This window comes from Arachis ipaensis, chromosome B5 (assembly GCF_059453495.1).
Source record: "Arachis ipaensis isolate K30076 ecotype BB chromosome B5, ASM5945349v1, whole genome shotgun sequence".
Classification (NCBI taxonomy): Eukaryota; Viridiplantae; Streptophyta; class Magnoliopsida; order Fabales; family Fabaceae; genus Arachis; species Arachis ipaensis.
In genome coordinates this window covers 138,028,497-138,054,282 of record NC_142440.1, presented here as the reverse complement: position 1 = coordinate 138,054,282, position 25,786 = coordinate 138,028,497, and the positions used below count along the sequence as shown (strand labels likewise).

At 34.9% G+C, this 25,786-nt stretch overlaps 1 protein-coding gene, 1 long non-coding RNA gene and 1 pseudogene across 4 annotated transcripts; 2 read left to right on the top strand and 1 right to left on the bottom strand.

Annotated features, from left to right (window-relative positions):
* The first annotated feature begins 8,422 nt into the window (after window positions 1–8,422).
* LOC107644087 (uncharacterized) lies at window positions 8,423–10,473 on the top strand. The gene is made up of 2 exons (XR_001621201.3): window positions 8,423–8,943; window positions 9,911–10,473. It is a non-coding gene; the product is annotated as an uncharacterized LOC107644087 (long non-coding RNA).
* A 1,306-nt stretch (window positions 10,474–11,779) lies between these two features.
* LOC107624639 (uncharacterized) lies at window positions 11,780–13,703 on the bottom strand (annotated as a pseudogene).
* A 2,519-nt stretch (window positions 13,704–16,222) lies between these two features.
* Window positions 16,223–24,876, top strand: LOC107644085 (putative 3,4-dihydroxy-2-butanone kinase). 3 transcript variants are annotated; one of them, XM_088488569.1, is made up of 10 exons: window positions 16,223–16,700; window positions 19,995–22,166; window positions 22,310–22,374; window positions 23,133–23,270; window positions 23,354–23,394; window positions 23,523–23,606; window positions 23,691–23,764; window positions 23,857–23,969; window positions 24,053–24,148; window positions 24,485–24,876. In XM_088488569.1, exons 2-10 carry the CDS (start codon window positions 22,052–22,054, stop codon window positions 24,605–24,607), a joined length of 849 nt encoding a protein of 282 aa, XP_088344695.1. In that variant the 5' UTR covers window positions 16,223–16,700; window positions 19,995–22,051; the 3' UTR covers window positions 24,608–24,876. The 3 variants fall into 3 exon arrangements, with proteins under 3 accessions (XP_088344695.1, XP_088344694.1, XP_088344693.1); XM_088488568.1 differs by having other exon boundaries at window positions 23,127–23,270; XM_088488567.1 differs by lacking the exons at window positions 22,310–22,374; window positions 23,133–23,270; window positions 23,354–23,394; ... (3 more) ...; window positions 24,053–24,148; window positions 24,485–24,876 and having other exon boundaries at window positions 19,995–22,046.
* The last annotated feature ends 910 nt before the right edge of the window (window positions 24,877–25,786 follow it).

The window sequence follows — 25,786 nt, the reverse complement described above, 5'->3', positions numbered from 1 at the left end:
GAGTTGGATACAAAGGCATTTTTACATGCCTAATGGGTGTAGGGATGTAAATCCTTGAACACCTCAGGATCTGTGGACCCCACAGGATCCACTCAGGATCTGTGGACCCCACAGGATCCCCACCTACCTCCACTCACTTCTTCTCACCACTCTCTTTCACACAACCCCATAAACACTCTTACCCAAAAACCCTTCACCAATCACCTCAAACTCTCTTCCCCATCACCTCTTCACCACTCACATCCATCCACTCTTCCCCATAAACCTACCTCATAAACTCCACCTACCTTCAAAATTCAAAACCAATTTCCCACCCAAACCCACCCATATGGCCGAACCAATACCCCCCCTCCCTTCCCTATATAAAGCCCTCCATTCTTCATCAAATTCACATAACACACCCCTCTACACCCTTCTTGGCCGAAACACATCTCCCTCTCCCTCTCCATATTTCTTCTTCTTCTCCTTCTATTCTTTTGTTTATTGCTCGAGGGCGAGCAATATTCTAAGTTTGGTGTGGTAAAAGCATAGCTTTTTTGTTTTTCCATTACCATTGATGGCACCTAAGACCGGAGAATCCTCTAGAAGAGGGAAAGGGAAGATAAAAGCTTCCACATCCGAGTCATGGGAGATGGAAAGGTTCATCTCCAAAGCCCATCAAGACCACTTCTACGATGTTGTGGCCAAGAAGAAGGTGATCCCTGAGGTCCCTTTCAAACTCAAAAGAAATGAGTATCCGGAGATCCGACATGAAATTCAAAGAAGAGGTTGGGAAGTTCTAACAAATCCCATCCAACAAGTCGGCATCCTAATGGTTCAAGAGTTCTATGCCAATGCATGGATCACCAAGAACCATGATCAAAGTAAGAACCCGGATCCAAAGAACTATGTTACAATGGTTCGGGGGAAATACTTAGATTTTAGTCCGGAGAATGTGAAGTTGGCGTTCAACTTGCCATACATGGAAGAGAACGCACGCCCCTACACAAGGAGAGTCAACTTTGATCAAAGGTTGGACCAAGTCCTTATGGACATATGTGTAGAAGGAGCTCAATGGAAGATTGACTCCAAAGGCAAGCCGGTTCAACTAAGAAGATTGGATCTCAAGCCTATAGCTAGAGGATGATTGGAGTTTATTCAATGCTCAATCATTCCCACTAGCAACCGGTCTGAAGTTACTATAGACCGGGCCATCATGATCCATAGCATCATGATTGGAGAAGAGGTGGAAGTTCATGAGATTATACCTCAAGAACTCTACAAGGTGGCTGACAAGTCCTCCACCATGGCAAGGTTAGCCTTTCCTCACCTCATTTGCCACCTATGCAATTCAGCTGGGATTGACATAGAGGGAGATATCCTCATTAAAGAGGAAAAGCCCATCACTAAGAAAAAGATGGAGCAAGCAAGAGAGCCCAGTCATGGAGCTCAAGAGGCGCAAGAAGCTCATCACCATGAGATTCCGGAAATGCCTCAAATGCACTTTCCTCCACAAAACTATTGGGAGCACATCAACACCTCCCTAGAAGAATTGAGTTCCAATATGGAACAACTAAGGGTGGAACATCAAGAGCACTCCATCATGCTTCATGAAATAAGAGAAGATCAAAAAGCAATGATGGAGGAGCAACAAAGACAAGGAAGAGACATAGAAGAGCTCAAGGACATCATTGGTTCCTCAAGAAGGAAACGCCACCATCACTAAGGTGGATTCATTCCTTGTTCTTGCTTTCTCTGTTTTTCGTTTTCTATGTTATGTGCTTATCTATGTTTGTGTCTTCATTACATGATCATTAGTAGTTAGTAACTTTGTCTTAAAGATATGAATGTCCTATGAATCCATCACCTCTCTTAAAAGAAAAATGTTTTAATTCAAAAGAACAAGAAGTACAAGAGTTTCGAATTTATCCTTGAACTTAGTTTAATTATATTGATGTGGTGACAATGCTTCTTGTTTTCTGAATGTATGCTTGAACAGTGCATATGTCTTTTGAAGTTGTTGTTTAAGAATGTTAAATATGTTGGCTCTTGAAAGAATGATGACTAGGAGACATGTTATTTGATAATCTGAAAAATCATAAAAATGATTCTTGAAGCAAGAAAAAGCAGCAAAGAACAAAGCTTGCAGAAAAAAAAATAATAGAAAAAAAAAATAGGCGAGAAAAAAAATAGAAAGAAAAAGAAAAAGCAAGCAGAAAAAGCCAAAAGCTCTTAAAACCAAGAGGCAAGAGCAAAAAGCCAATAACCCTTAAAACCAAAAGGCAAGGGCAAATAAAAAGGATCCCAAGGCTTTGAGCATCAGTGGATAGGAGGGCCTAAAGGAATAAAATCCTGGCCTAAGCGGCTAAACCAAGCTGTCCCTAACCATGTGCTTGTGGCGTGTAGGTGTCAAGTGAAAACTTGAGACTGAGCGGTTAAAGTCAAGGTCCAAAGCAAAAAAAGAGTGTACTTAAGAACCCTGGACACCTCTAATTGGGGACTTTAGCAAAGCTGAGTCACAATCTGAAAAGGTTCACCCAATTATGTGTCTGTGGCATTTATGTATCCGGTGGTAATACTGGAAAACAAAGTGCTTAGGGCCACGGCCAAGACTCATGAAGAAGCTGTGTTCAAGAATCATCATACTGAACTAGGAGAGTCAATAACACTATCCGAAATCTGAAGTTCCTATAGATGCCAATCATTCTGAACCTCAATGGATAAAGTGAGATGCCAAAACTATTCAAGAGGCAAAAAGCTATAAGTCCCGCTCATTTGATTGAAGCTCTGTTTCATTGATAGTTTGGAATTTATAGTATATTCTCTTTTTTTTATCCTATTTGATTTCCAGTTGCTTGGGGACAAGCAACAATTTAAGTTTGGTGTTGTGATGAGCGGATAATTTATACGCTTTTTGACATTGTTTTTAGTATGTTTTTAGTAGAATCTAGCTACTTTTAGGGATGCTTTCATTAGTTTTTATGTTAAATTCACATTTCTGGACTTTACTATGAGTTTGTGTGTTTTTCTGTGATTTCAGGTATTTTTTGGCTGAAATTGAGGGACTTGAGCAAAAATCAGATTCAGAGGTTGAAGAAGGACTGCTGATGCTGTTGGATTCTGACCTCCCTGCACTCAAAGTGGATTTTCTGGAGCTACAGAACTCGAAATGGCGCGCTTCCAATTGCTTTGGAAAGTAGACATCTAGGGATTTCCAGCAATATATAATAGTCCATACTTTGGCCAAGAATTGACGACGTAAACTGGCGTTCAACGCCAGCCTTCTGCCCAAATCTGGCGTCCAGCGCCAGAAAAGGATCCAAAACCAGAGTTGAACGCCCAAACTGGCACAGAAACTGGCGTTCAACTCCACAAATGGCCTCTGCACGTGGAACACTCAGGCTCAGCCCAAACACACACCAAGTGGGCCCCGGAAGTGGATTTATGCATCAATTACTTACTCATGTAAACCCTAGTGACTAGTTTATTATAAATAGGACCTCTTACTATTGTATTAGACGTCTTTTTGACCATCTTTGGTCTCAGTTTTATTCCATTGTTCATCTTAGGAGACTATTGATCTCGTTTAGGGGGCTGGCCATCTCGGCCATGCCTGGACCTTCACTTATGTATTTTCATACGGTAGAGTTTCTACACTCCATAGATTAAGGTGTGGAGCTCTGCTGTTCCTCAAAGATTAATGCAAAGTACTACTGTTTTCCATTCAATTCTTCTTATTTCGCTTCTAAGATATCCATTCGCACCCAAGAACGTGATGAAGGTGATGATTATGTGTGACGCTCATCATCCTTCTCCCTTATGAACGCGTGCCTGACAAACACTTCTGTTCTACATGAATTAAGCTAGAATGAATATCTCTTAGATCTCCTAACCAGAATCTTCGTGGCGTAAGCTAGAATGATAGCGGCATTCAAGAGAATCCGGAAGGTCTAAACCTTGTCTGTGGTATTCTGAGTAGGATTCAATGATTGAATGACTGTGACGAGCTTCAAACTCGCGATTGTTGGGCGTTAGTGACAGACGCAAAAGGAGGGTGAATCCTATTCCAGCATGATCGAGAACCGACAGATGAATAGCCGTGCCGTGACAGGGTGCGTGAGCATATTATTCACTGAGAGGAGGGGATGTAGCCACTGACAACGGTGATGCCCTTGCATAAAGCCAGCCATGGAAAGGAGTAAGACTGATTGGATGAAGATAGCAGGAAAGCAGAGGTTCAGAGGAACGAAAAGCATCTCCATTCGCTTATCTGAAATTCCTACCAATGATTTACATAAGTACCTCTATCCCTATCTTATTATATAATATTCGAAAACACCATTATCACTTTATATCTGCCTGACTGAGGTTTACAAGGTGACCATAGCTTGCTTCATACCAACAATCTCCGTGGGATTCGACCCTTACTCACGTAAGGTATTACTTGGACGACCCAGTGCACTTGCTGGTTAGTTGTATCGAAGTTGTGACAATTATGAATTAAGATCAAAGCACCAAGTTTTGGAGCCATTACCAGGGATTGTTCGAGCCTGGACAACACAATTTCGTGCACCAAGATTCATAGCCAAAATCAATATAAGATATACCTCATAGTAATATCCTTTCAAGAATAATTCATGTACAACTAAAACTATCAAAATTCCCAAATTTCAAATCCAATAAGAACTCCAAAGTCTGAAATAAACCTAAAATATAAAGCAACCATAACATGAACACACTGCTCAGTGCTCACACCACTAATTAGATTTCAAAAAGTGCAATTTTGATTCCTTTAGGTAGATATGCAGTTTTCAGGTATAAAGAAATAAAGCTTTTCCAAATGCTGTATATACATAAGAGTGTCACATATCAATTGCATTTCAAGTTCATGCCTGTACTCTTGAGAATCACTTCACCTAGAAGTATGAGCTATTAGTCAAGGCCTTCAAATTAAAAATGTTTTTGATGTCTATACAAATTTCACGTTAAGTCTACATTGGCTTGAAATAATGAAAAAGATTGCTCGGAGAACTCAATATTACATATTTCTAAATTCAGAGTGTAACATATAAACAAATTGATAGGTTCTATTTTTCTCCTATATGAAAGATTCTCAAAACTTGTTAAAACAAAGAGATGAACTCCACATAGTTAAACTCCAGAATCAAATAAGCAAAATTAATGAAACCATTTTATTTTAGAATTACAATAATGGAGAATTACAATTGCTACATATGATTACCAAATTGGCATGAATCTTAGCTACACCAACGTGTTTGTAGCACAAAACAGAACAAATATACCCTACAACCCCTGAATCAGAACAAATAAATAGAACAAAAAAATTGAATGAAATCAATGAAAGAAAGAAATACAACAGATTCATACAAGGAAGTGGAGGAATACAACAAGAAGATAAAAGGAACAAAAAGAAAATTAAATCAATGAAGTAACTTCATACCTGAGTCTGAGGCTCCATTGTTACTCTGGAAGTGGAGGATGAAGGGGGAGACAGAGCACCACAGGGCTTACGACCACTCAACGAGAGAAGAGAGAAGAGAGAAGAGAGAAGAGGAGACGGGGAGGGAGAGTCTACGAACGACGCTGGAAGATGGATTGGACGGCAACGGCGACGGCTTGGCTGGACGGCAACGGTGAATGCTAAGACCAGCGGAGAGTAGAGTAGGTGGCGGCAACTGGTGAGTAAACAGGGGGAAAGGAATTGGGAATTAGGGTAACGTATGGTGAGTTTGGGGGTGGGGCTGAATTTGGATTAAGGGTTTTGTTAGTTAAAACATAAAAAAATTATTATTATCATTAAACCCCATGTGAGGTATATTTCTAATTTATATTTTGTGCCTATTAGAAAAGCTCAAAAGGCTTGAGTTTACTAAAGACAGACCCTGCTTTTTCTATTATCAAAATTGACAGGTCAATTTGTAAACTTTTACAATTATAAAAAATATCTTATTTTAGGTTTCAAAAATAACGATAAACATTTTTAGTTTATTGTTATCATTGTTAATAATTATAATTATCATAATACTATAAAAGTAATTAAAACTATTAGAGTATCGTATTACTGGATTAGGTTAATATAATTAAAGGTTTGTAAATGAGGTCTATAGTTGTTAGTACAGTAGGTTAATATCAGTATAAATGTGGGGAATGGATCCTCTCAATTGTTAAAAAAATTGAGATTGTAAAGTGTGATCTCTAATTCTTCATTGTTCTCTCTTTTTTATATTTATTCTTGGTCCCACTTATAAAATTAATGGTGAGAGATCACACTTTACTCTCTCAATTATTAAAAAAATTTGAGAGAATCTATTTTCGCAGCGAGGGACGGATTTACATTCAACAATGTAGGGGCAAGTGCCCCCATTGAATTTTTATAAAATTTTATGTAAAATACATAAAAAAATATATTTGCCCTCACTTAAAAAATAAATTTGACCCCACTAAATTTTTTTTCTTGGTTCACACACTTTTCAGTGTATAGAAGTAAAAAAAAAAACTCAAAACATAAACATTAATCAATAATGAATATATAAAAACGTCAATATAAAACACATCAATTCAATTTTAGTAGATAAATCTATTATCATTAAAAGTTGATAGACTATAGATAATGTTAAAATAAAATTATTTTTTATTTGTTAATTTGGTGCTTAACAAATTAAAAAAATTAAATAAATATAATGAAGAGCCAAAATTTGACTCCATTAATATTTTTTTATTATAAAAGATTAAAAATTTATCTATGAAAAATATATTTAGTTCGCTTAATATTAATAAAAAATTAATATCTAAATTATTTGAATAGTTAAAAATAAATTTAGATTTTTGGTATGTTTATGTAAATAAATATTATCAAAGAATTTTTCTTATAAATTGCCTATATCAAAATTTGTAGTAAAATTTTAAAATCTAATCAATTGTTGAAGAAAAACCAAAAAAAGAATAAATTAAAAATAAAACAAAAAAATATTGTCTGAAATTAAATGGCTTAGTTTCTAAAATAAAAAAATTATATAAACTCAAAAAAAAATTTTTTTATTGGTAATATTTTTAAATTAGTTTTAGTTTTGTCAGTAATAACAACATTAGTTGAAGAAACTTCTTCAGTTATAAATATTATAAAAAGTCAATTTCATAATTATACGAGAGATAAATTTTTAAATAATTGTTAACTTATATAAAAAAATATTTAATTGTATTGACAATTGAAAGAAAATATAAAATCTATTAAACTTACTATTTTAGTGATTAAATTTATTCGTTAGATAATTGGAAACTAATTATATTTTACAATAACAAAATATAATTATAAAAATTATTATCATATTATATATGCATTGCCACCGTTAACAAAATTTTCTGAACCATCACTGCTGAGTGCTGACAGCAACTTTTTCTTCTTTTTTCGGCCACTCTCTGTTGTTGTATTAGATCATCAACCCTCCCAGTAACTTTTCTACGTAGTTCTGAGTTGAACAAACACAACACCACCCGAATCCAATGTTACAAGTGCTGCTGGAATCTCTGCCGCCAAAGTTGCTACACCATCATCATCATTCTCAGCACAACATTTTCTCATTCATTCTTGGTCATCTTTTCGACATCTTTGAGCAACTTCAACCACTCCATCGTATTTGACTCTTTGTCCCGAGTCCGAAAGAACCAAGATCATCGCCGTAGGAGTCTTGACGCGCCGCCACACACAGATTGAAGTTGCGGTCCTTATCACTCTTCAACCAGTTTCCAGGTTGAATCTTGACCGTTCGCTGTATCATGGTCCAGATTTTGCCACGTGTCGCAGTATCACTTGTCATCCCATACCTGGTTTTCTTAACTCGCATGTTGACTCGGGTTGACCCAACCCAATCCATTTGCCTGCGCACACGTTGACATCAGCATAGGGCTGAGTCAACTCGTTGAGGTGGTTTCTTCGCCAGTAAAAGTCTGCCATGTGTCATCTTGTTGCTGGTATGGCAGATCCGCATGGTTGTTGACGTGGCACTTTGTATGAATCTCTCCTAAAATTTTTTGGTGTCCTCTTTTCGATTTTATCCTTTATTTTGCGATTTCTACTACAATCTTGCTATTTTCACACTTTTTAAACAGTCGTAAATTTGGCATTATGTGACGGACGATATTGTATGTCCACCTAAAATTGAGACTGGCAAATCCAAAGAAACTACTAAAAAAACCAAAGAAGCTTCTTCTGAATCAATGTTCTGAAAACCGGTTCGAATTGCCCGATCGAACCGTGAATCGGTGAGAATTACGATTCGGTTTTATGCCAAAATCGAAAAAAATGGAAACCGTTGTTGAACCGCTAAACCGGCTGGTAACCGGTCAGTCAAACCGAACTGGGACCCGGCCGGTTTTTTGCTTGGCCACGCGCGTTTAGCTTTCAGTAACCCCCTCCCCAACTCTTGCGTTACCAACCCTAACCCACTCCAAATCTCCAACGGCGCAGCACACGCTCCCTCGTCCCTCCCATCACCGTAGAGCTAGCCGTTCCTCTCAACGCCGGCGAGCTCAGTCCCTCCCTTTCGCGCTGCCACGGTCCCGCCGGCGCTAGCTCTATTTCACCGCAGCCACTGTCCCGTTCGAAGGTGCTCCTTCTCTCGGTGTCTCCTTCTTTCGTGTTCTGTTCAAGGCTTCTAGCTTCGAAGGTGCTCTCTTTCGCCGCCGTCGCGCTCACATAGAGGAAGAATCATCGCAAGTGCCGCCGTTTCCTCCTCCTCTCGGTCAAGCCGTCATCCACTTCTCTGCTGCGCCGCTGTCTACTTCTCAATCCTCCTCCTTCCCCTGTCCCAAATCCATGCGGCCAGACCTTCTCTTCTAGGCTTTCTAGCTCGGCACGTCGTCCTGTCTTCGTCGGTGACTTCGGTGTTCAAGGCTTCCAGCTGCTGCGCCGTCGAGTTGCCGTCGTCGTCCTGCTGTCGGTGGAAGGTTAGTGAATTTGTTTTTGAGTTTGAGCTGTCAAACCCAAAAAACCCCTAAGCTGCTTCAGGTTTTTTGGTTGTTTCCAATCCAGCACAGCCTTGGATGAGAGCGAAAGTGACCCTTGGATTTCTTTTTCCCCTGTTTCAATCAGCTTTTCATTTTTTTTTAATTTGTGTATTAGTCTTTTGGTATTCAGTCTTTTAAGCATTTAGTCAAGAAAAAGTCTAGGGGCCAGCAACTTTGTCAAATTCTAGCCAGCATGTAGCCAGCAAAACAAAGTGAGCCATTGGATGAAATCTCACACCAATCTCACACTATTAAAATCATCATTGATGGCTATTTGATGGCTACAAATTACAAAAATTGCTGGCCTCCTAGCATTCCTCTCTATTCAAATATTCAAGTTGTAGCAATATTCAAGTTGTAGCAGCACTTCATTGCTTCAAAGTTCAAACAAAACAAAATTGAGACAATTCAAGAATAAAAAGTGTGAAGAAACCGAGTCTTTCTACCAAAAATTATTTAGCTAAAATCAAGAAATTTGTTTTTTATTTTGAGCTGTTTCAGTGTTATGAATTTGATTTTGAATGTCTGATGAGTGATTTGTGATTTTTGAATCTGAAATTAATTAATTTGTGATCAGTGTTTTGAATTTGAAATTTGCGATCAGTGATTTGTTATGCTGCATTGCTGCTGTTGGTATTTAATTTGTTGTTGAAATAGTTACTGATTTGTTGAAATAGTTACTTATTTGTTTAATTTCTGAATGCTCGGTTCTTCTTCTTTCTTTTAATTTCTGAAATTTTTGTTCAAATTTTCTTGTAATATTTTGTAATGTTTTGTATGTTTGTTGCTGTTTTGTAATTGCTGGTTGCTGGGTGCAGGTTTAGTGTCATCACTGATTTGGAATGTTTTATAATGTACAATGTTTGTTGTTGTTTTGTAGTTGATGTTTTGTAATTGCTGGTTGCAGGTTTAGTGTGATTATTGGTTAATGTTTTGTAATGTTTGGTGCTGAAGGCTGATTGTTGAGTTCAGATATAGTTGTTTATTTTGACTTGGGTAAAGAGATTTATGGTCATTTTTTCCTGCCTTGTACCAATTCAGATGATTATTTTCAGAGGATGAGCACTTATTTATGTATCTTGAGAAACTGTTTCTGTTTGTTATGAGCACTTAGTTTCACCAAGAAATCTTAGTTTGTTATGAGCACTTAGTTTCACCAAGAAAGCTTAGTTTCGCCAAATGGTCCTCAAAGCAACTCATCCAAAATGCTGCTGCACAAATCCAAGTCTATTGTCTCTCAAAGCCTGCATGCTCTTTCATTTGGTGAAGTCTTTCTAGCAGTAGTCCACTGCCAACTTTGTTATTAATAATGTTATCAAATTTGTTTATCCAAGTACTATGTTTATTTTTTTCAGTTGGATTTAGGATAATTCATTTGATATTCTCCCTATTCTTGTGAGATATTTCTTTTAACATTTTGTGTACTGATGAGGAATTGTACTTGCTTGGTATCATGCTTTCATCTGGCAATTTTGTATTTACTATAAAAAAAAAAAAGAAATCCTAAAAAAGTAATTTACCACTCTATTGGAAAAATTTCATACTACCCTATACCCTCAACTTAATACTTGCATATTTATAATTTGTTTATTATTTTATTCTAAAACGGTTTTTTTGGTTGAACCACCGGTTGAACCGGTTGGACCAATAAATCAGTGAACCAGTGACTAGAGCGGTTTGATGACCGGTCCGATTCTCAGAACCTTGTTATGAATCTTTTGATGCTAACAAGGATTTTGCCGAAAAATCGGAGGACTGGGATAGTAAGAATCATCAAATTATTACTTGGTTTCGCAATATGTAAGACTTAGAATTTTTGGAAAATCTTATTATGAGCCAACTTCAATTTATTTATTTAATAAAGATTTTAATTTTAGAAATTATTTTATTAAAGATAATTAAGGCAAGTTTTGATAAATTGAGTTTAAAAATTAAGGTTTTTATCTGATTTTATAATTATTGAGTATTTTTCTATTTACAATTTAAAATTTTAGAAATTTAAAAATAATGAGGTTTTGACTATTTAAATTAGAATTTTTATCTAATTTTATAACTATTGAATAATTTTCTATATTTAAATTATAAAGTTTAGTAGTTGTAAAATCATAAGAATTTTATATAATTTGATGTAAATAGTTGAGATTTTGGAATTTAATACCTTAAGTTTTATGAATAAAGAAAATTAATTATATCATTTTATATTTTTAAATTAGAGTACTTGATTGAAAGCCAATTAGTAAATTGATACAATAAATAATATTTTTTTAAAAAGTAATTCTAATGGATTAAATTAGGGGGAAATTACTAAAATAAAACATTTGGATTCCAAAATTACGGAAATACAACTTTTGCAGTTTGGATACGAAAATGCAACTTTCTACAAAGCTATGTAAACCGCAGAAGGGATCCCATGATTTCAAAATACACATAAACCGCTGATGGGGTCTTTACGTTGATAACGAATTTGGCTAGAAATCGTGGTAGGGGTTCCACCAAGTACACTCTAACTAACTCTTTTACATGAACAAACTTTGATACGGGAGAGATCAGAGACATACCTTTCATCTTTGATAGCAATATAATAATGGAAGCATATAAATATTCAGAGAGAGGAATTGGTTAAGAGCATAGTATGAAGCTATAGAGAAATGAGAATGTTTGCATTCTTTTGAAAAATTTGCATGTAAATCATGGTAATTGGTGAGTGATGACTAGGCATGTATGCATTCATCGTTACAAAATCTTATGTTAATGGTGATGATGATCACCCCTTGAAGCAAATTTCTATGTCAATGAATCTATCATAATATTGGAGTAGAAAAAACTTCATGAATATTAAGTATTAACTCACAAGTCATAATTCACACATGATCCTTCAATTACCTCACCCAAACCCAAAAATTATAAAATACATTTGTCTCTTTTTTCTTTCCCTCCAGAATTGCCTTCAGTATATTTATCCAAAATTTGCATGGCAGTTCTAACCTTACCCAACTTACTATATGCATGAATAATTACATTGAATGTAATGGCATCGGGCTTTACTCCATTCACCAATATTTTTCACAGAATTTGCAAAACTCGTTCTTGCATCCCAATAGAAGAAAATCCATGCATAATAATGTTGTAAATGATTGTATTTAGTTTTACATTCCTTTCTTCGATATCCTTTATAAGTCCACAAGCTTCTCTGAATCTGTTCACTCTAAAAAGACCATCCAACAACTTATTGTATGTTCTAATATTAAGCAAACACTCATATTTTTCCATCTGATGAAAATATACTCATGGCCCTTTCTATTCTTCTGTTAACACAAGCCTTTGATCAGTGTGTTGAATGTGACAACATTTGGTGGGCAACCATATTTTCAATAAGACGATGAGCTTGGTTAAACATAGACATTTGACAAAGAACATCTACCATAGTGGTGTATACCACAACATTAGGATGGCAACCGCAATTTATCACCTTGTTCCATATTGCAGAGGCACCTAATAGGTCCCCAGCTTTTACAAAACCGGATATTAGAGTGCTATATGTGGTCACATTTGGACTGCAAGAGCTTTTCTCCATCTGATTACAAATAGATATGGCCTCAACCGTATTCCCAATGGTGCAAAAACCTTGTACGAGGGCTTGTATAAAACAACATTCGACTTAACTCCCTCCATGATCATAAGGTTCCACAATTCAAGAGCTTCACCAAGTTTTCCTCCCAATAAACAGCCTTTTATCAGCGAAGAATAAGTATGAATATTAGGGTTGCATTCTTTCTTAAGCATTTGTGCAAAAGAAACAAGAGACAATTCAATATTTTCCATATCAAAAAGACAATTGATAATAGTAGAGTAACTGATAACATTTGGGTCAATGCCCTATAACACCATCTCATTCATTAAACAAAATACCTCATTTATTTTGTATTCTTTGCAAAAGTCATTGATCAAAGCATTATAGACAGGTACTACAGGAGCAAACCCATTGGCTTGCTCCTTTGCCTTCTCTACTTGACCAAGTTTACAAACAGAAGATACTACAGTAGTGTAACTTACAGCATTTAGGGGACAACCCTTATTCGACATTTCTTCAAGCAGCTTGCAGGCACCATCCATCTTCCCATTCTTACATAATGCCTTGAGAAGCATGTTATATGTAAACCCATTTGGTTCCAACCCTTCACCCTTCATATACAGGACTAATCATCTGAAACCTAGTTTCACCAAGCAATGCATCTAAAAGGTGATTTATATCTTAATTGTGGGCTTGCACTCGAATTTCCTTATCCTATAAAACATCTTTAAAGCTTGATCAATCAACTCTGCCCTCCTATATGAATTCATTACACATATGAAGAAATCTTCAGAGCAAGCTACACCTTCAAGCTTCATCTGTTGTAACAGATACGGAATGCCATCCATTTCACCATTTTCCCCAAGCTTCTCAATCATGAGCTGATATGTAAATTCGGTATGCTTGAAAGCTCCAGAATTGGCCAAAGACTTAAAATATTCAAGCGCCAAACCAATATCTCTCTTATGTTTCAATCTCTTCGTACATGGAACTCTTCAACAGAAGAAGCATTAGTGGGTTGAGGTTGGAAATTAATTTCAAGATTGAAAATTGGGTTCGTGTTAAGCACAAAAGGAATTGAAGGCATGCACACTTTTAACAACAAGGAACACCCATCTCTCAAATACATGATTTTAATATCGAAAAAATTGTTGAGATAAAAGAATTGAGTTAGCTTTAAGAAGCTGGAATATATTTGGAAAAAAAAATAAAGGGCAATTTACTTGATTAAAATGATTGTGAAGATCTTTTACTCAAATGCAACATTTTCAATTCGTTTACGTGAGTGTCTTTTTTGGTTATTATGTAAACCGTGGTAGGTAACTACAGTTTTTAATTTGTGTATAAACCGTGAGAGGTTGACACGATTTACACTTAGGAAACGTTGAACATAAATCGTGGCTGCTTACCATGGATTATGAAAAAAAAAAATGCTAGTAGAAACCGTGCTTGGTCACTACCGTTAATGAAAAAAAGTTGAGTATAAAACCATGTTAGTTATCACGGTTTATGCTTATAGTAGTATAAATACATAACGGTTGTTAATTTTTAACTAACAAATAAATACGCTTATATTATTTTTAAAATTAAACTTTTTAAATAAATGTACTCTTATTATTTTAATTTTTTAATTTAAATAAATATATTTGTATTATTTTAAATAAAATTTAAAATTAATATAAGTAAGTTTATTTAAAATTTTAATATTTTAAATAAACATACTCTTATTATTTTAAATAAGTATAGTCTTTTAATTTAAAAATAATATGAATGTATTTAAATAAAAAAATTAATCACTGTTATTTTTTAAAAATTGAATAAATATAATTAATCATATAAATACAATAATACGAATACATACAATTTTATAAATCATTAATTTAAATTATATCTATTTAAATTTTAAATTACAAATTAATACAAATTTTATAATTTAAAAATATAATTATTTAAATAAAATTAAATTGATTAAAAAAAATAAATACAAATAATCAGTCCAAGATAACGGCGTCAGTCCACGTTTAAGTGCTGCATGCATAACATCAATCCAAATCTCTTCACCACCAACATCCGCATAAGGACCCGATGCACCGCCATCCGGTACAACAACCACCACTCTCCTCTCCGTCAGAACCGTCATGTTCACCACTACTTCGTCCCGCGCCATGGACTGCCCGTGAACGGAGTGTGCCTGGCCTCGGGCCGCGATCCCGAAAGGGATAGGAAGGGAATTTGAGAATTGAATCAAAGTTAGAAATGTCCGTAACGGAAATGGGTGCGAAGATGGTTGTTGGGTTTTGGCGAATGATGTGACCGTAATCGGTCGAGGCTAATGAAATTGAGAGAGGGTTTGTTGTATTTCACTTGGTGCTTGTAGTAGTATATTTTTATTTTTAATCAATTTAATTTTATTTAAATAATTAAATTTTTAAATTATAAAATTTATATTAGTTTGTAATTTAAAATTCAAATAGATATAATTTAAATTAATGATTTATAAAATTGTATGTATTCGTATTATTGTACTCATATGATTAATTATATTTATTCGATTTTTAAAAAATAACAATGGTTAATTTTTTTTATTTAAATACATTCATATTATTTTCAAATTAAAAGACTATACTTATTTAAAATAATATGAGTACGTTTATTTAAATTTAAAAAAATTTTAAAATAATAAGAGTATGTTTATTTAAAATATTAAAATTTAAAATTTTAAATAAATTTACTTATATTGATTTTAAATTTTATTTAAAATAATATAAATATGTTTATTTAAATTAAAAAATTAAAATAATAAGAGTACATTTATTTAAAAAAATTTATTTTAAAAATAATATAAGTGTATTTATTTGTTAGTTAAAAATTAACAACCGTTATGTATTAATACTACTCTAAATATAAACTGTGGTAGTCAACAGAGTTTTATGCTCACATTTTTTTTTCATAAACCGTGGTGACCAAGCACGGTTTCTACTAGCATTTTTCTTTCATAATCGGTGGTAAACAACCGCGGTTTATGTTCAACGTTTCCTAAGTGTAAATCGTGTCAACCTCCCACGGTTTATGCACAAATTGAAAACCGTAATTACCTACTACGATTTACATAATAATCAAAAAGATACTCACGTAAACGAATTGGAAATGTTGCATTTGAGTAAAGAATCTTCACAATCATTTTAATAAAGAAAATTGCCCAAAAATAAACGTTTTTAACTGTTCATGCTTTTTATGTATCTACTAATATTAGAGTATAGTCTCTGCAAAATCTATTTTTCTTCTTTATTTTATATTCATGAATTGATATATGTCCAATAAAGATGATATTTTGATCCTACCAATTTTATATTTTTTGTTAACCAGTCCATATTTGTTAGGAAATTAGGAATCTTCTACCCAAAAAAGAGCAAGGTTCTAAAAATTAGACTGACTGGATTAATCGAAAATTGGTCATTTGGCCGGTCCAATTGACTTCAGAACCATCCTGCAAAAACTATTAAAAAATTAGTTGAACCAACCGTTAACCGTCAAACCAGCCGGGTTTTTAATCCCCGGTTTTGTAACCTGCCCCAGAAACGGCGTCGTTTTGACGCCAGTAAAAAAAAAAAAAAAAAAAAAAAGAAGAAAACCCACGAAGCCTCCCTCATCCCTCTCCCTTCCTATTTTCCTATTACCGGTATGAAGGCACTCCACCCCTCTCTTTCTCTCTAAAAATTCAAATTGGAGAACCCTAGTGCCAAACCTCCTTTGAACGCAGCCGCAGCAGCCACCATCCCTCCTCGGTCATCGCCGAACTCTTCTCCTCCGGGGACAGACCGTGGGTGCTGCGTCTCGTGTGGAAGCTCTGTTCGGCGGTTTGGCCCTCTTTGATTCGTTCCTCCTGTCGTCGCCGTCGTAGGAAGCTCTCCTCTCCTCTCATCCGGGCTCTCTCTCTCTCTGTCTTTGCCGGCAGTTCCCATTCCTCCGTCAGACCGTCACCGTCACGAAGGTCGAGCTCGTGGCGTCGCCGAGCTCAACGGCCCTGTTTTGAGCTCTCTCTCCCCGTCCGAGATCACTTCCTTTCTTCTGTCGCTGTCACTTTCCATTCCTCCGTCACCGTCACTACCCTTCCTTCCTCGCGTCGGTAAGCTCTCTATCTTCAATTTTTTTTTGCTTGTTTAATTCTGAGTTGCTGAGTTAGGTTTAATTCTGAGTTGCTGGGTTTAAGTTTGAGCTGCTGAGTAAATAATAACGATTTTGTTGATGTTTGTTTATTCTGAGTTGCTGATTTTCTGATGGGCTTGTTTAATTCCGAGTTCCTGAGTTAGGTTTAATTGTAAGTTGCTGGGATTAAGTTTGAGTTTTGAGTTAATAATAATGATTTTGTTGATGTTTGTTTATCCTGAGTTGCTGATTTTTTGAAATTTTGTTGCGGATTATAGGAAATGAATGATGTTGTTGTTGATTTTCTGATGGTCTTGTTTAATTCTGAGTTCCTGAGTTAGGTTTAATTGTGAGTTGGTGGGCTTAAGTTTGAGTTGCTGAGTTAATAATAATAATTTTGTTGATTATGGGAAATGAATGATGTTGTTGCTGATTTTCTGATGGTTAGTCACCAAAAATGATTTTCTGATGGTTAAATATTTTTGGCTGTATGTTAAACATTATGTTTGTCATTTACTCAGCGATTTGACCTGCTTTAGTTATAAACTATGATATTTGAAGTTGTTTATGAGCTTTCATTGATAAATTATTGATAATTTATTAGGTGAAATTGTGAAATTTTAAATTTTACTAGGTTAAAAATTATTAAATTTAAATGTTTTTTTTTGGTGACTATTGAATTTAAATGTTTGGAATTATATGTTGAATTTTTAATAATTTTATTTAATATTTAATTAAACCGATTGAATTCCGGTTAAACTTCGATCGGACCATTGAACCAGTGAATTAGTCACTTTTTCGGTTCATTGGTCGGTCCGGTTATCGCAACCTTGAAATGAGCGAAACAAAGGGTCAAATAAAATTGGTAAATTGCAAATAACAAAAACAAAAAATAATATAGAAATTAAAAATAAATCTATATTCTTTGTACAAAACTTATATTCATAGTGTTTATTTGTTTGTTTATTTATTTATTTATTCTTTATTATATATTTTTAATTATTTTGTAAAAATAAATTAATTTATATTTTTTAATTAGAATTGAATTAGATAACATAAAATAATATATATTTAAAAAATCAATTTTTTGTATTTGATTATTTTAAATGGATTAACAGCTAAATTTTTTTTATTAATTTATAAATTTCTTCAATTTTTGAGCACGTCGCTCACAACTGAGTACAATCGAACCAGGAGGATCGGACTAAATCAAGACCTGACACAGGTTTTCGGTTAACCTGATCAAACTAGCTAGTTCAATCTGATTCTATTCTCATAACTAAATTGCAATCATTCGGATGAAATTGTATGGTTCTAACTTCTAAAAACGAAATCAAACTGGCCAATTTAACTCGATAAAATGGAATCGAGCGTCTAACCAGTCTTATTGAAACAAGTCTTATTGAAATAAAAAATTGATAAAAAAAATTGGTACAAAAATCAGCAAAATGGGTGAAATTGTTGAATCAGATCGTTTTTTATTGAAAAAATCGGTTAAAAAAAAATAATTTTTTCTAAAATTACTTTTTTGAAAAATATATTGTATGAAAAAGAAGAAACTTTTAAATCTCTTTATATTCAAATTTCCAGAAATCTTTTGAAATTGGCAAATTGCTTTTGTAATGAGTTAGGATCTATTTATCAAAATTGGCATCTGATCTTGTCATTCTTGTGAGAGTATTTGATCACTGGTTTAACCAATAAATTATTAGTTGCTGAATCACAGGATTATAATTACATAAATATATAAAATTATTACAAAAATAATTAAAATTAAAATAATTAATGCAATTTGTTTTCAACAATTTACATTAATCAAGTATCAATTCTCGTAACAATTAAACTTTACACAACTAAATCAACCAAACAACTCATTAACTAAATCAACCAATTAATGGCTCGGCCCGGATAGCACCGGGTAACAAGGTTTCCGGTCTCACCAGATGAATCGAACCAGCTTTAGCATGAGATCTCGTTCTGCTGTGTTTATAGTTTGATTTTCCTGTCTTGATCGGCAATATTTTACTGTTTATAGTGTGTAGCTGAGATGTGAGTCTGAGACTGTTCAGTTTCTAATTTTGGATTCGATGCAAGCAACTAAACCATATTCTGTAGATTACAATGTAATTAGCTTTCATTTTGTTTTCTTCATATTAAGAGATTAGGGTATTGATCCTAACTCATTACAAAAGCAATTTGCCAATTTCACAAGATTTCTGAAAATTTGAATATAAAGAGATTTAAAAGTTTCTTTTTTTTTCATATAATATATTTTTCAAAAAAGTAATTTTAGAAAAAATTAATTTTTTAACCAATTTTTTCGATAAAAAATGATCTGGTTCAACAAATTCACCCATTTTGCCAATTTTTGTACCAATTTTTTGTATCAATTTTTTGTTTCAACAAGACTGGTTAGATGCTTGATTCCATTTTATCAAGTTGAATTGGCCAGTTCCATTCCGTTTTTAGAAGTTAGAACCATGCAATTTCATCCGAATGATTGCAATTTAGTTATGAGAATAAAATCAGATTGAACTAGCTAGTTTGATCGGGTTAACCGAAAACCTGTGTTGGGTCTTGGTTTAGTCCGATCCTCCTCGTTTGATCGTACTCCGTGCCTGCCTGGTCATTGTTGTTCGAATCTTGGCTTGTTTTGGATCAAGGTAAAAATCAGTTGTAAGCGAAGTGGTCAAAAATTGTAGAAATTTATAAATTAATAAATTTTTTAGCTGTTAATCCATTTAAAATAACTAAATACAAAAAATTAATTTTTAAATATATTATTTTATTTTATTTGATTCAATTGTAATTAAAAAATATAAATTAATTTATTTTTACAAAATATATAATAAAAAAAATAAACAAACAGATAAACACTATGAATATAAGTTGTGTACAGAGAATATAGATTTTTTTTTTAATTTCTATATTATTTTATGTTTTTGTTCCTTGCAATTTACCCATTTTATTTGACCCTTTGTTCCGCTCTTTTTTGGGTGGAAGATTCCTAATTTCCTAACTAATATGGGCTGGTTAACAGAAAATATATAAGCAAAAGCCTCGAAATAAAATTGAATAGGATCAAAACATCATCCTTATTGGGCATAGATCCATTCATGAATATAAAATAAAGAAGAAAATTGGATTTTGCGGAGACCATACTCTAAATTTCGTAGACACAGACAAAGCATGAACAGTTAAACACGTTTATTTTAACTTTTTTTCCAAGTATATTCCAGCTTCTTAAAGCTAACTCAATTCTCTTATCTCACAGCAATTTTTTTCCGATACTATAATCATGTATTTGAGAGATGGGTGTTCCTTGTTGTTAAAAGTGCGCAAGCCTTCAATTCCCTTGGTGCTTAACACGAACCCAATTTTCAATCTTGAAAGTAATTCCCAACCTCAACCCACTAATGCTCCTTCTGTTGAAGAGTTCCATGTATTGAAGAGATTGAAACATGAGAGAGATATTGGTTTGGCACTTGAATATTTCAAGTCTTTGGCCAATTCTGGAGCTTTCAAGCATACTCAATTTACATATCAGCTCATGATTGAGAAGCTTGGGAGAAACTGTGAAATGGATGGTGTTCAGTATCTATTGCAGCAGATGAAGCTTGAAGGTGTGGCTTGCTCTGAAGATTTGTTCATATGTGTGATGAATTCATATAGGAGAGCAGGGTTGGCTGATCAAGCTTTAAAGATGTTTTATAGGATAAGGGAATTTGGGTGCAAGCCCACAGTTAAGATATACAATCACCTTTTAGATGCATTGCTTGGTGAAAATAGGTTTCAGATGATTAGTCCTGTGTATAACAACATGAAGGGTGAAGGGTTGGAACCAAATGGGTTCACATATAACATGCTTCTCAAGGCATTATGTAAGAATGGGAAGGTGGATGGTGCCTGCAAGCTGCTTGAAGAAATGTCGAATAAGGGTTGTCCTCCAGATGCTGTGAGTTACACTACTATAGTGTCTTCTGTTTGTAAACTTGGTCAAGTAGAGAAGGCAAAGGAGCTAGCCAAGGGGTTTGCTCCTGTAGTACCTGTCTACAATGCTTTGATCAATGGCTTTTGCAAAGAATACAAAATAAAGGAGGCATTTTGTTTGTTGAATGAGATGGTGTTTAAGGGCATTGACCCAAATGTTATCAGTTACTCTACTATTATCAGTTGTCTTTCTGATATGGGAAATATTGACTTGTCTCTTGCTGCTTTTGCACAAATGCTTGAGAGAGGATGCAGCCCTAATATTCATACTTATTCTTCGCTCATAAAAGGCTATTTATTGGGAGGGAAACTTGGTGAAGCTCTTGAATTGTGGAACCTTATGATTATGGAGGGAATTAAGCCGAATGTTGTTTCATACAATGCCCTCATACACGGTTTGTGCCGCATTGGGAATATGGCTGATGCCATATCTATTTGTAATCAGATGGAGAAAAGCTCTTGCAGTCCAAATGTGACCACATATAGCACTTTAATATCCGGTTTCGCAAAAGCTGGGGACTTGCTAGGTGCCTCTGCAATATGGAACAAGATGATAAATTGCGGTTGCCATCCTAATGTTGTGGTATACACCACTATGGTGGATGTTCTTTGTCAAATGTCTATGTTTAACCAAGTTCATAGTCTTATTGAAAATATGGTTGCTGATGGTTGCCCACCAAATGTTGTCACATTCAACACATTGATCAAGGGCTTGTGTGCTAACGGAAGAGTAGAAGGGGCCATGAGTGTACTTCATCAGATGGAGAAATATGATTGTTTGCCTAATATTAGAACATATAATGAGTTGTTGGATGGTCTTTTTAGGGTGAACAGATTCAGAGAAGCTTGTGGACTTATAAAGGATATTGAAGACAGGAATGTGGAACTAAATACGATCACTTACAACATTATTATGCATGGATTTTCTTCTGTTGGGATGCAAGAACGGGTTTTCCAAATTCTGGGGAAAATGTTGGTGAATGGAGTAAATCCCGACGCCATTACAGTCAATGTAATTATTCATGCATATAGTAAGTTGGGTAAGGTTAGAACTGCCATGCAAATTTTGGATAAATATACTGAAGAAAAGGAGTTGTATCCAGACATAATATCACATACTTGTATCTTGTGGGGTATTTGCAATTGGTTAGGCACTGAAGAAGCCGTTGTGTATCTTCATAATAAGATGTTGAGTAAAGGAATCCTTCCCAATGTTGCCACTTGGGATGTGTTAATTCGAGGTTTCTTTAACAACATGGGTCATATGGGACCAACACGTATCTTGGATGATATCTTGGGAAATGGATGACAAGCAATTTCAGATTCTTTAATGATTGAATAATGATGGCCTTAAATTATGGTAATTTTGTAGGACTTAAATTCTCTTATATTGTTTATGAACTTGAGCGATCAGATGCCAGTACCAAAGCACCGTCTTGGCCTGTTGGAGTTGATGGTCAGTAATTTCTTTAGTTGTTAATAGCTGGATTATTCTAATAACTTGGCTTTTACCTCTGGATAATGTTTGTTCAAATGTAATATTGATGGAACCATTAAACTACTAGTTCATTGAACTTTTGAACTTTCTTCTCTTTTAAGGTGTTCACCCGCCTACTAAGATTCCTATTCCAGTCCCGCCATCTCCATCAGCAAAGGGCAATGAGGTATATACTTCATACACGGGGAATTACATCATTTCTTCCATGACATTTAGCAGTTGTGGTTGAGAAGTAGTTAAAGGAAAATTATATTCAAACATGTTTGATACAAGTTTATTTGGCTCACTGGTTAGTGGCATTTCGACATGGTTGAATATTTTTATTAGAAATTTACACCACCCTTTCCACATAGAAAAATTCTGTGACGAGTACTAGTTTAACAACTTACATATAGAGACACTCAGGAAAAAATGATGTGACACAATAACAATTGAATTTACCTTGAAAAGCCAGTGAATTGTTAGACTTGTGTCCTTTCCATCCAAGAATCTCTGTGCTTTGTAATACTTCCTAGTGCATACTGCATCAACAACAACCAAGTCTTGTCCAACTAAGTGAAGTTAGCTATATGGATCAAATGATACCTTACTGAGTTGTCATAATTCATGTTTATGTTTATGCTTCGTTCCACCATCAATTTCTGTACTTCTTGCTGGAAGCCCAAAACCAGCATCTGGCCACTGATTTTTCTCGTGATATCTTTGGCATGATCATAATATATTTCTGATAGTTATGATTATTCTCCTCTCTCACATGTTCATGCTATTGGTGAATCTGGTAAAAATAGAATTGACTTATCAATATCATTTGAAAGCTGGTTGAGTTTTATTAAATCTATGTTAATCAAGTCAACTGTATATGTACTTATATCCTGATATAATTTTTGAAATATGGTTCCTATGTTTACTTTACATAAGCCACAGAGACGACCTCTACAGCTAAGTAAGCAAGGCCAAGTCCTTGAGATTGCCATTGAAACCGCTGCAAATGTTATTCTAGATCTTAAGAACAGCCTAAATGATTGGGACAGTAAAGTTGGTGATGGTGACTGTGGATCAACTGTGAGTCCTGTCCTCAAAATTGTCTATTATAGCTGTTGAAGTATCATGGGAATTACTTGATTTAAATGGTTCAACTTCTGCAGATGTATAGAGGCGCAAAAGCCATTCTGGAGGACATCAAAAAGTAAGTCTATGTCCTATTTGTTTAGGTATATCTTTGTTTGTACTCTTGGGGACAAGTTACTGCAAAAGCAATTGCCAATTTGAATTGTAATCACATTCTGACCTGAACTGCTGTTTTTTTGTTCACAGCTATCCTCTGAACGATGCTGCAGAAACTGTCAATGAAATTGGATCAACAATTCGAAGAGCCATGGGAGGAACAAGTGGAATCATGTATGATGCTATACTTATGCCATTGTTGAAGTTTAACTAATTATGCTGTTTGAGTATTGCTTTCAAGAAACTTTCTCTTTTCAGATATACAATTTTCTGCAAGGCAGCATATACACAGCTGAAACCAAGCTCTGGTTCTGTTGTCACGCCAAAACAATGTGGGAACTCCAATATGGCTACCTTAATTTCAGAGTTAACTTTTCCTTTTCCCTTTTTTCTGTCAATCCCTCATGAGTTGTTTGATTTTCAGGGGCTGAGGCACTTGCGGCTTCCATTGCTGCTGTTAGTAAATATGGGGGTGCCAGTGCTGGTTATAGAACCCTGCTAGATGCCCTTCTTCCAGCATCATCTGTTCTTCAAGAGGTCCTGACAATAGGTTTTCACTTCCCCTACATTATTTGGATGCCCTTTTATGGAGTAACTTACTGTGCTTTTTGGTTGAACAGAAATTAAATGCTGGGGAGGATCCTATCACTGCTTTTGTTCTGTCTTCTGAGGCTGCATTAACTGGAGCTGAGTTAACCAAGAAAATGCAAGCACAGGTGATACCTTTTGACCCGTCTTTGTTAAGAGTACAAATTTGATGCAATACTGAGTTTTAACGTAATAGCAGAGAACGTCTGGCATTCTGTTTCAATTATGTTTAGTTCATGAGTGATGCTCAAGCAAACTTGGTTTCATTTTACTTATGATTTGCTTGCTATTCTTTAATGAAACAAACATGGAGTTCCAATTTTAGGAAGCTCATTTTGAATTGCAGTTTTTAGCAGTTCGCCTCTAAAATTGAGAAAAATGCCACAACCATAGTGGCTTGTTTTTATCCATTTATTTGTTATTATTAAGTGGATTGTTGGATCTGATGAGGGAGTGTTATGTAGGCTTGGCGTTCTACTTACGTGTCTTCAGAGTTGCTTTCAACAGTTCCTGACCCTGGTGCCATGGCTGTGGCAACGTGGTACAGGGCTGCAGCTCTAGCTGTCCAGCAAAAATACAAGAGTTAGGCTACGTGCAATTAAGCTCTTCATGCGGATTTAGCCAAGTTTTGTTCCGGATTTTGTATCCTTTTAACCATTGGGCTCTCCGCTTATGTCTTTTTTGCATAAAGCTGAGAGAGCGATTGCATATACGCCAAATTTTACAGTGGATGTAAATTTCAAAAACTTGATAACTACAGTCGGACAATGATATACATCTATCTCATTGTGAGCCCTGTGCTTGTAATATTCATCGTTGGTTTATTCATTCTTTTATGCTCATTTTTTTTATCCTATGACCATCTCTTTGCGTCCTCCTCCTCAGTTTTGGCATTACTGTCTTTTCTACCGGTGTTTCTAATGCAATTTAACTTCTGCAATTTTCCCTTCGTAATCAGTAATATTGTTTTTATTGGGATGATATTTCTGTGCAGTTTTTGTAGCTGTGGTATAGATTAGGATTTGTATTGTTGCTTTATAGAAAACAAAGTCGGGTTACGTGAACCGTTTCTACGTTGAAAATATCTTATGGTTCTTGTTTCTTGATAATGATATAGAACAAGTAGCATCTTCTGGGTTAACATTATTCCAGTTTGGCAATGACAATTTAGTGTTAAAATAATGAGGGAAAAAAATGTAGCAAATATACGAGTATGGATAATCTAACATCCTAAAAATACTTGCTAGTGGTGCACTGGTCTCTCTCAAAAAGAACATACATATTTGCATATAAGTTTTTTCCTTTTTATTTAATGTTAATATTTGCATCATAATTATGAGTGTCATATTTGTTGGCAATATTTGCATGAAAGGACGTGAAGAGAATCCCCGAAAGTGATTGGCGTGATGGATCCGTCGTTTTCTGGTGAAGGTGAGTCATGAGTTTTGATGCATGGAGTTTATCTCTCCATTCGGACCTGCAATGAACTTGGTTATTGTGACGACCGAGTGATATGATGGTCTCTTCTTATAAACATGCGCGACATGGAACTTCTGACTTCCATTGGATTTGGATGGGCGACATGTTGTATTCTTATAAACATGCCCGCCCTTTCCGCTTAGTAATGCTTCTGCCACTCTTCCACTCCCACTCTCAGCTACACCACAAACAAACGTGTCATCACACCACCACCCATTACGTTTTGCTTCACTCATCCCATGTTTTCTGTTCTTGCTAAACTTAGCAAAAATGTAAAAGATTAAAGT

Coding starts and splice junctions, on each gene's coding strand:
- LOC107644085 (XM_088488567.1), top strand. CDS start 20,019: ATGTATTTGAGAGATGGGTGTTCCTTGTTGTTAAAAGTGCGCAAGCCT.